At 50.2% G+C, this 11106-nt stretch overlaps 1 protein-coding gene across 2 annotated transcripts; it reads left to right on the top strand.

The window, feature by feature from the left end:
- The first annotated feature begins 519 nt into the window (after nucleotides 1-519).
- HAND1 (heart and neural crest derivatives expressed 1) lies at nucleotides 520-10325 on the top strand. Of its 2 annotated transcripts, none has more exons than XM_083725522.1 (2): nucleotides 520-1307; nucleotides 6912-10325. In XM_083725522.1, exons 1-2 carry the CDS (start codon nucleotides 672-674, stop codon nucleotides 7011-7013), a joined length of 738 nt encoding a protein of 245 aa, XP_083581648.1. In that variant the 5' UTR covers nucleotides 520-671; the 3' UTR covers nucleotides 7014-10325. The 2 variants fall into 2 exon arrangements, with proteins under 2 accessions (XP_083581648.1, XP_083581649.1); XM_083725523.1 differs by having other exon boundaries at nucleotides 525-1307; nucleotides 6915-8299.
- The last annotated feature ends 781 nt before the right edge of the window (nucleotides 10326-11106 follow it).

Below are 11106 nucleotides of genomic sequence, written 5' to 3'. Positions count from 1 at the left end.
GAAGAAATAACAACAGCCGTTTGGGTGAGGAGATCGCTGAGGTAGGTTGACCACTGAGAAAGCTGGACTGGATCCAGCAAGTCTCTTCTTAGGTGTGCCACTGAACTGAAGTGGGCAGACCATAGGGCCTGGGAGGCCAGGGCTCAAATGCCCACTGGGCCATGAAGCTCACCGGGTGACCTTGGGGACACGGTGTTTGTGGGAGCGGGGAGAACCAGCTAGTAAGCTCCTTGGAGGAAAAAGTGGGCTGGGAATGCCATAAATAACCCCAAACTACAATACTGTTTCTATGCACCACGAATGTGGTCGAGGTCGACGCCTCTCGGGTCTTGGGCGTGGGGGGGGGGGGAGGACTGACTGAGCCAGCCTCCTTGCTCAGGGGCAAAACCACTCCGTCCCGGGTTCGCTTCCCTCCTTGCTTGTGTGCTTGTGCGTGCGTCTCTCTCTCTCCTCCCCTTCACCGCAGCGTGACATCAAAGAGCCCACCGCTGCATAAAGGCCGGCCGAGTTGCTGGTTGCAGAGCAGGAGGGCTGAGGCGAGCGCGGCAGAGAGGGAGCGCGCCGCTGGACCACGCAACTTGGACGGCGCGCCCGCAGCGTGGGCGCCCCTCGGGGCCGAGCCTCCCATGGCTTCTTCGTAGCGCCGGAGACTCGGGGGCGCCGCCGTCGCCATGAACGTGGTGGGGGGCTACCAGGGCCACCCCCATCCCCACCACCACCCGCACCACGGCGCGCTGCTCCACCCCCACCACCCGCACCACGAGCCGTTCCTCTTCGGGCCGCCCGCACCGCCGCCTCCGCCGGCCCCCGGCCGATGTTTCCCGCCGGCCGAGCGGCCCTTCGCGCAGGGCTGGTTGCTCAGCGCAGCCTCCGACCTCTCCCCGCCGCCTCCGCCTCCTCCCGAGTTGGTGTGCGCGGCAGCCGCGGCAGCGGCTGCAGCGGCCGCCGGGCTGGGCTCGTCGGCTTCGCCCGCCTCGTCGTACGGCGGCAGCCCGTCGGAGCTGGGCGGGCGGCTGAGCGCGGCGCGCCGTCGGGGTGCGTCTTCGTCGTCGGCGCCCGGAGCGCCTCGCAAGGAGCGCCGCCGCACCGAGAGCCTGAACAGCGCCTTCGCCGAGCTGCGCGAGTGCATCCCCAACGTGCCGGCCGACACCAAGCTATCCAAGATCAAGACGCTGCGCCTGGCCACCAGCTACATCGCCTACCTCATGGAGGTGCTGGCCAAGGACGGGCCGGCCGCCGAGGGCTTCAAGGCCGAGCTCAAGAAGGCCGAGCCCCGCGACGCCGCCAAGAGGAAGCGCGAGCAGCCGGTAAGGGCCCGCGCGAAGGCGCTCTGCGCGCGCTCAGAGGCGCCCTCCCCTCGAACGGGAGGAGCGGGGCAGAAAAGTGAGTCTCCTGGTTCCAGACGTAGCGGGATGAGTGGCGACTCCCTATATAAGGGGTGGAAACAATACCTTTGTTTCTGCACAGGCTTTAGGGCAGCTGCACCGAGCGTAGCCATGGCCAAAACTTAGAGGCGCGGGGGCTAGCGGTGGGGAAGAGACTCTGCTCAATTCCAGGGAATTGCAACCCCTGCCCCTTCACCCTGGAGCTCAGCCGTCCCGTAGCGGAGGGGAGGAAAAAGCACATTGGAGATTGTCTTCTCGGCCAGGTCTGACCACCTGAGCGAGCCTGATCCCGCTCCCATGGGCTTCCACTTCCGGAGAGTGGACCTCTCTGCCCCAGAACACGCGCCCCTTCCCCAATTCCAGGTCTTCGTCTCCGGGCCTGTCCCACATTAAACTTCAGGTAAGAGGCTCATGTGAGGTAATGGTGCTCCACTTAAAGAATAGCTATCCCAAACAAGCATCTGTTTTTCTCTGAGGCTGATTTCCTCGGTGGGGGTACCTAGAGCAGAGGCCTGGACATCGCAAAAGGGTATGGAGGGAGCCCCACCCCTCCTGTGGGTAGAATTAGGCTGGCAGGCTATAGAGCCCCTCTGCTTGGTTTTTAAAAATGATTCCCGCCTGGCGCAAGAGTGAAGTGAGCTTGCTTTTTCCATGTGTGTTTTAAAGATGGTCTAGTATTTTGTTGGATATCAAGCCCACTGACGTCTGCGGAAGTCCAAGTGAATAGGGTAAGGAAGGAAAGGGTCCTCCTTTAAGTAGAGTGGATATTAGGGTGGCAAGCTGGGAAAAGCTGCATTTGCTGTGCGGTGGGTTTGGGAGATGTAAAGATTAGAGATGAGATTTGGTGGCCTGGGTACTTAAACCTCAATTATTAAATCAGAAGAACGCAAGAAGAGCCCTGCCGGATCAGACCCAAGGCCTCTCTTGTCCAGCATCCCTGTTTCTCGCCAGATGCCCCTGGAAAGCTTCCTCAAGCCGAGCAGGAGAGCAAAACAGCTCATTCTTGCTCTGGCTCCCCAGCGACTGGGATCTAGAGGCGTGCCAAGAAAAGCCTAGGCCTCTGGCCTTTGGATCTAAACGAGCCCTTCTGCACTGGTGTGTGGGGTGGGGGTTTCTTCTAGACCTTCAAAGGAGGGCTGTAGCAATCTGAGGGTTTGATACCCACCCAATCTGAAGCCCTTTGTCCCACAAAACAAAGCTTCCCATACCCACCGCATCCCTTGATGGACTCATCCTGCCGGTGGTGTCTGAATCAGAGCCATAAAGACTGTGTGGGCAAAAGCATTTGGCAGTCCAAGTTGAATACCTGGGTCGGTGGATCTGCGCCCCCCCCCAACTGATGCTTTGCGCTCGAACTCTGTTGCATGGAATGCATTGCATGACATTTTAGCAAAACGCAGAATGGGACATTGTGGCAGGCAATATTTCAGGAGAAGTAATGTGGGACTCTGGAGCCTCTCTCCGACCCCTTCCTAATGTGCCAACTGAGATCTCAGTCTCTCGGGGAAAGAAGGTCGATTATTTCACTGTACTGCATGCCTTCCGATCTTCATACGTTAACAGATCAGCACTCCAGGCAGGGGGAAGGGGAATCGCTCGCTCCCGTTTCAAGACCACGGGGAAATTGTTCCTAGGGATCCCTGAGCTATAGTCCTGTCTAATAAGTAACCGCCTGTAACAAATGTTCCCTGCGTCCGCCCTGCAAGCGCCCTTTTTAAACTTGACTCTGGCCTAGGCCAAGCCTTTCGGCTTTGCTAACGATCTGCCCTCGGCCCCCTGTCGCGCAATCCCCGACATCGCGTGATTTAGGATGGCAGCCTTAGGCCTCCATCCAACCTTCACGCGTCTTTGGAAGCGTGCACTTGCACACACTTCTGAGTAGACAAGCGTGGGCTCGCGCTGCACGTGAGTCATTCGTTCTCTTGGTTTGATTTCCCTTTAGCGTGGATGTGAGACGGTGGAGGACAGAGCCAGACTGAGCTGAGTGAGGGCGGTCATTCCTTGCAAGTGTTGTCCCCAGTTCTGCATTCTGCAAGACGTGCCCTTCCTTGACTAGAACTACTCCCTTGCACGGAACGTTCTTTGCCGGAGGGAGAATCGGAATCCGACCTTAGATGAACGAGCCATCCAAATGTCCTGTTGCGCCGCCTTTATTTCACCCCGAAATAATATATATTAATTACTATGGTTAACGGAAGCAGACCTAGAAGGAAAAGAATGGCGAAGGTTCTGACCGCGAGTTAAAGCGGTGAGATCGCCCGCAGCCATCTTCCTTCTTTTAGGTCAGATTAACCCCGGGTGCAGGTTTATTTATAAACATGCCTCGCTGCGAGAAAAGTGTTTGGAACTGCGCTTTCTGGAAAGTTAGAAGTGACTCGTCTATTGTGCTGTCCGAGGAATGTTCTTCTAGAATATCAATTTTGTTCTTCCGGCGTGAACGCATCTGAAACAACGCCATCCGCGCACAAAAGAGTTACATTGTTGCGCAAGCAACAGCAGACAAGCACTGACACACTAGTGTTGCCTCTCACAAGAGTATAATAATGGTGACAGTGGTTGCACAATGTGTATCCTGCAAGTGCAAATTACTCATTTGAACTGGATTTTCTGCAAGATTCAACACAAGGCTTCTGTTAGCAGTCTGCTTTCTGCGCTGGCAGCATGACACCATAGGAAGGTTTTCAGAAGTAGTAACATTTTCAAGGGGCAAATAGGGAGGGAAAGCCCTCAGCAGACTGTTGAGGCAGAAGCGGGAGGGAAATGGCATGCCCTATGAACGGGCATGGCATGGCTGGCTGGCAGGCAGGCATCTCGGACAGGAGGTGCAACAGGCCCCGCTTGTTCTGATCCACAAGTTATCCTTTTGATTTCTATTCGCTGCCCTAGTGTTAAGCAGCTGCGTAAAGACATCGAGGCAACTCAACGTTATTTGCGGGCTGGTTGTGGGGTCGCAGGAGCTTGTTCCTGATTGCAAAAGCGGCGCTCTCCTCTTAAGATGTTACCCAGGGTTGCCGGCGACTAACGTTTACTCAGAGCAGACTCACTGAAATTGATGGTCATAACTAACTGAAGCCAATTAGTTTCAATGGGTGTACTCCGAGTAAAAGTGCGTTCAGTTGTCAGCGGCTCAAAGCGCCTTCTCTTCACTCCGCAATTTGGCCATCGAAGACAGCTGCAAATTCTATGCAAGCTTCAATGGAAGTCCAATTGAACTCAGCGGCGCTTGCTTCTGAGTAGACACGCGTAGGATCTGGCGGTAGAAAAGTCCCAATACTTTTGGAAAGGGCGGCCGAAATGAAATGGCCAACTTTTCTTTTTATTCTCCCAGGCCAGGAACCGCATCCTTTTTGGAAGATCGGACTGCAACAAATAGTTTTTTAAAAAAACCTGGTGGGGGAATATTTCCCACACCCCTGGAAAGATAGGGAAGATGCAGGGAAGCCTGTCAAATATTGCACCGCTACTTAAACACCCCACATCCCTTTTAAAATGGCATGTAGCTCTCTTGGCCCAGTCCTCTCTAGGGAATTTCCGTTGATACCGGTCATTTTCTTGGCGCCTCTTTCGCTAGTTTGCATAGGTTTTTTGTTGTGGGGCTCAAGAAGGCGGCATAACGCAAGAGATTGTTTCAAAATCCTCCAGGAGCGATGAAAGGCGCCGTGGCAACTCTCGACTTCATTTCCTCATCTCCTGTTCCCCTTTCTGGCGGGATTTGAAAATGCGCCACTGAATTGCCAGAGCTGTTTAGAACTGTTAAGGTCATTTGGATGTGAGTTTTGGGGTGGGGTAGGGCGAGCAGAGAGAATTATACACAATCTGGAAGGAAGGCGGGGGGGGGGGGATAATAATCCCGTATCTTCGCCGCTTTTGGCTGCAGTTGCTTCCCGCAAAAAAAAAAAAAAAAAACCTTCTCTGCGCAAAACCAAGGCGCAAGGAATAAATACGCACACGAGGTGAATTGGGACCGCTCCAAAATACGCCCTGGAAGAGTTTCCTCAACAGTACTGTAGTAGTCTTCCCCCCTTTTCTTTTAATGGAAGCTTCTCCCCAATAAAATAGATCAGTAAGGGCTGGGGGGGGGGGCTGTTCCACAGGTTCCTGCTGCCAGCAGAATACAATCCACCCAAATCTCGACCCCCCCCCCCAAAAAAAGAAACCCTGTGAAATTGAACTGGAGCGAAGCTGGTTCGGCTGTCCTGAGGCTTCCATTTATTTATTTCGTATGCTAATAGATTTCTCTCTTGCTCTTCAATATAAATGCATTCAGGCCATTTCAACCCACCCTTTTCTGGAAGTGTAAAAATGGAGGAGGGGGGGAATTGACCGTGAGACGTACTGCTCCTGCTTTTAAAGAGGCTCTGCGCTTCTTCTCCCTCTCTCAGTGACGGCGTTTGGCCGATCAGTTTTCGATACTGTTTCAATACAGAAAAGTATCAGGCCATAGAAACATTAATCGAATTCGATGTCAGCTGCCATTATCATCATAATCATAATCATCATTGTTCAAAATTCGTATTGCAATATAGTTCTCAATCTCAGTTTCCTCCATTTCCCGTCCCGGTGTGGATTCCTCTCTCCACAGTTAAAAGAAAGCGCTTAATCAGTGAATTTAAAATAAAAAATAAAAAAGGAACAGGAAAAAGGAATTCATTCATCCATCTTTATTCCTTTGCGTTCGCTCTCGTTGAGCGGAGATAGAGGAGGAGCCGGATTTGAAAATAAATAATAACTAAATGACCGAGTTGCAAATACTTCCCAAGGGTAAATAAATTAGCATCTGCAAAGTTTATACTATTCAAGAGCCTGTATAAAACCCGCGATTTATTTATTCGGTCCCGTTTTTTTTCGCGGAGCGGCCTCGGCAATTAAAAGACTCATAACCGGCATAATTTAGTAGAGGGCTCCGACGTATTTACCAAAACGCAGCCTCTTATATTTATAAAAGGGCTGCAAATAGAGACTGAAATTTATGGCCTTCCGCCTGATTATCTAATACTCATAAACAGATGAACAACTCCGGGGTCTTCTTTACAGCCTTCCGGGCGAAATTTACAAACAGTGGCCTCGTGGATGGCAGAAGGGCTCGCCATGCAAACGCCTTCCTTCCTTCCTTTACTCGCCTGGCTTTCTCTTCTGCCTTAGGCACGACCCCACCAAGACCAAGCGCTTTGCAAGCCCCTCCGTCGATTTTTTGTTGCAGAGCCAGGAGCTGGCGCCGCTTGCATCGCCTGCGAGGACTGTTAAGCGCGCTTCGCAGGGGCTGCGTTGGGCCTTTTAGGACAATCGATAGGATTAGTGGTAGGATCTATTTGTTAGGGACAGAGCACAGGAGGACCCAGGGGAGGCAGTCCAGGCGCCCTCCTAAAGCGTACTTTCTCAAGAGTAACACGCTTAGGATGGCTCCCCTCTACATTTCCCTGCTTTCTTTTCTTCTGGTGATGAGGATGATTAATGCGTAATGGAGATTCATTCCCTCCTGGTTTTTGTTTTTTTCCTCTTTCCTCCCCTCCCCTCTCCCCCTTGCAGCAGACCGAGGGCTATTCTCACGCTTTAGGCCACGGAGAAAAACGGCTTAAGGGCAGGACTGGCTGGCCTCAGCAGGTCTGGGCGCTGGAACTGAATCAATGAATGAAACCAGGAACCGTTTCCAGAGAACCGGCTCCACCAAGGTGGCTGGGAAGAGGACTGCGCGCGCGCCCAGGATGGGGGACCCTGTTCTCCCTGGTTGGTCTCTGCCCCATCCCTCCCACCCCAAATCCCCAACACTCAGAAGGAGAGAGAGAGAAAAATCGTCCGCGACCCGCTTTTTTTGTTTGTTTCCGTCTGCTGATCCGCCCTCCCCTTCGCAGCCTTGGAGCGGGGAGCCGGCGGCCGCCTCAGTGAGGACGAGGATCATGTGCAATGTGGAGGCTGCAGAGAGGGGCCCCCGACACGCCTGAGAACGGAAAACTTCCCCTTCCCTGAAGCCAGTAACTCGCTGGCTTGAAAGCCCGGCGAGGACCTGGACGTCAAACGATGGACCGTCTGCGCCGTCGGAAGTCAGGCAGGAAGAAGCCTTGCCGGAAACCCACGCGGGATATCGCGTCGTCTAATGTCGCTTTTGAATGTCTCATGGAACCAGGGTGCCACAGATGTAGATGTATATATATATATATATATATAGCTATATCACGCGGGATTGTGTGCGGACCTGAAAGGGATCTTGTGTTGCACAAAAGAAGGTGGAAAGCCCGCCAGCCGATCCTGACTTGAGAGTGATTTCCATTTGCTGTCAAGCCATTGCTGAAGGGGGGGGAGTGGGAGGGGGGAGGAGGAGAAGAGAGGTTGATAATCCGATTTCGTCACAATTTAGGCTGCAGCCTGAAACATCCTGTTCTTCGTGAGGATCCCATCGAACAGGAGGAGAGCTGCTTCGAAGTACACCACTCTATTAACGCCAGGCCACTCCTGAGGCAACAACTTTCTTTCTGCATGTCAGCGTGGGGATAGGAGCCTTTGCTTCCTTTTCAAAATCTATAGGATCCCCCACCCTAGCGCCCTAGCAGGGCTGTAGCCGGAAACCTGAGCACATAAATGGATTTGCTCGGGAGTAAATCCCACAGCTAGGAATGGGATTACTTCCTGACTAGGATGGAAGGATGCAGATAAGAGCTGGAGGAGTTGAATCCCACCTTTGGACACAATCCAGCCCACCTTAAGACCCCGCCAAATTGGATTTCCAAACTCTTGGCTTGGGCTGGACCCATCTCTCGGATTTCAGTGGGGACAGCTATGCGGTCCTCAAGGGGCTTATTCCAAAACCGCCACCCGCCCTCCCCATCGGAGTCCATGAAGCTCCTTCAATAAACCACCTGTGGATGTAGCGGGGAGGGGTAGCTGCCCCTCTATCAATAAAAATCAATAAAAATACAAAAGGGCTGCCCCCCAATCCTTGCTATGCCCATGAAACCACCTGAGTCAATAAACCACCACAGCCTGCAATTCTAAGCAGATCCAAAACTTTCAGGTCCAGGTTGCAGAAATGGAAGGAGGCTCGCTTTGGCTGTAACCCGGCTGCTTTCTTCTGTCTCTGTGTCCTAGGTTTACATTTCCTCTGCTTTCATCCCCTCTCCTCCCCAGTTAAAAGAGAATCCAGTTCAGAAAGAAAGATGCAAAGTGAAAGAACGAGACCCCCAATCTGCTCCTCCTGTTGTAAATGCACTGTCGCCTGCCTCCCTGGCCTGGGACCCAATATTGCCCGTGGTGGATGGGGGGATTGGCCATGCACTCTAGAGACACTCCCCCCTACAGACGTGCATGAGCTTTCCATACCTTCCACCCACCACCACTTCACTCATTCCCTGCACCCCCCCAAGTTTGGGGGATTGGTTCCTCCTGCACTTGTGGGGGAGGGGAATACTGGGCATGATCCAGCTACAACTAAGCACCATTTAAAAGGTCGCCTGGTTTCGGCTGGAGAAAGTTCAGCACATGGTGACCCCCGCATTGAAACCAGTGACTCGTGAGGATGCTTCTCTGTGGCAGGCTTGTGTGTTGTGCCTAGTGTCGTTATTTGTTTCGATGTAAATAAACACAAGGTCTCCCCCTCCCACCATGTCTCTCCTCTCCCAACATTGATGATTCCATTTCATATTTTTGTTTGGATGTATTTAAACTACCTAAATGGATGCATTTTATACATTTCCTGTACCGGGTTTTCTACCTCAAATCTGTATGACCACTTGCGAAGAGAACAGGTTTGCCTTGCCAAATATTTATGCGGATTTAAAGAAGAATAATAATAATATTAATAATAAAGAAAAGCTTTATGAAGATTTTGCTTTCCTTAAGGCCATCACTCCCTAAAGTCAGACGGATTCCTCGTCTAATCAAGCTGAAACAGAGTGCAAAATCCTCTCTGTTTGAGTTTGGAAACTTATTTTCCTGTTTGTGCTAATGGGAAAACAGCAGTGAGGGAGGAAGTCTGAAATTTGCAAGAACAGAACTTGATTAGCAACAGGGAAATAAATAGTGGAGATATGATCCAGCGTTAAGCCCTACTGGTTTATATTTATATTTTTTATAAAGACTGAAAATTTCTGTCTAGAATCTTGTTTGCATCCATGGATTCCCTAGGTGACTGACTACTGTCAACCACCCTGTGCCTAGGAGAGATATAGCACAGGGCGGGCGTTCAAATAAATAGGGCGTCAATCATATTTATACGTGAACAGAAATAACATGAAATTATTTTAAATATACATCATATTTTGAGAAAGCTCTATATTTATTGATATTGCTAGTTGCTGGTGCTGTGTCATAAACATATATGATTTAATGCTACAGAGAAAAAATGTTTATAGTTGTGGTAGTTGCTTGAGAGCTTGCAGACCCAACAGAGATTTAAAAAAATAAATAAATAAAAGTTTTAGCACTAGGCAGACACAGACCATGATTCACAGCCCCATTAAATGTTAGTACATGGATTCTAGACAGTTGTGCCTTGATGCTAAGCACCTTGATTTGGAAGAATTTATCTGAAATCACCAGAACTTGCATTCAAGTAAACATGGGGCATGATTCAACCAAAGTGAGAAGGTTTTGGCCCCTTACCAAATTCAGTAGGAGAGTTAAGCATGGATTTGAATGTTTCCAACTGAAATCAAGGGGATGTCGGAAGAGAGTTTAGTTGGAGATTTAAGTGTGTGCTTCACATTCCTGGTGGAATTAATTGCTGTTAAAAATGTTTATAAGCTTTTCAGTTTTACAAGTAACGGGATACCAACATTTACGTCGTCCTCCCCCTATTCTCAGCTGTCACTCCCCTACAGTGTCAGAAATGATGAAAGTTAGTTTATTGAAAATAGTTGCTGATACCAAGTTTAAGCAATCTTTAAAAAATAAAAAAGAGGAAGAGTTTAAGCATGTATCTGCCATTGAAATAAATGGGATTTAAAAGTTGCCCCCTCTTAGATGTATAGTGTGTTTAGTATACACATTGAGATACCTCAGTGTACTGACTTGGTATACATGAGCAGCATGCACATTATGGGCACTTTAATATGTTTCTCCATAGCATTTGTGGAGTGTGCACATTATTTAACAGTGTTTGTGTTTTAACTGAAATGCAGATGCCTAATATGGATGCAGAGGCACAGCTGTTATGGGGAAGAAGGGCCCAAAGAGTTAATCTGTCCCACTTCATTCTACACATCCCCCTCTTCTTGGTGAGGACTCCATTAGTGCTAATGTGGCAAATCAAAAGGAAATATTCATTGTGAATTTCAAAAGAAAGGACAACACAGCATAGTTCTCTTCTCCCCCGCTCTTCAAGGCTTAGGCTTAGGAGAAAGAGCAAAAAGACGATAGATCCTAATGAAAGACTGTTGCATCAGGACTATTGTGCACACACAGATTTTGACAAACATTCAGAACTGGCACCAGAGAACAGGTGTACCATTTTAGAGCCCAAGTCTACCAGATTGGGTAGACTTGGTCTGAGAAACTTTTCTAACAGGTCTACTTTACTGTTACAGATAGGTAGCCGTGTTGATCTGTGTATCTGAAGAAGTGTGCATGCACACGAAAGCTCATACCAAGAACTAACTTAGTTGGTCTTTAAGGTGCTACTGGAAGGATTTTTTTTTTTTTTTTTACTTTACTGTTGTTTCTCAGTGGGTAGACCTGCTGTCCTGCTGATTTCTTCTCCCTGTAGTTGAAACCTTTCAATTCTCACTCCCAC

Source organism: Podarcis gaigeae (assembly GCF_964106915.1).
Source record: "Podarcis gaigeae genome assembly, chromosome: 2".
NCBI classification, from domain to species: Eukaryota; Metazoa; Chordata; class Lepidosauria; order Squamata; family Lacertidae; genus Podarcis; species Podarcis gaigeae.
The sequence above is the reverse complement of the archived record's forward strand: the minus strand, read 5'-3'. Positions and strand labels throughout refer to the sequence as shown.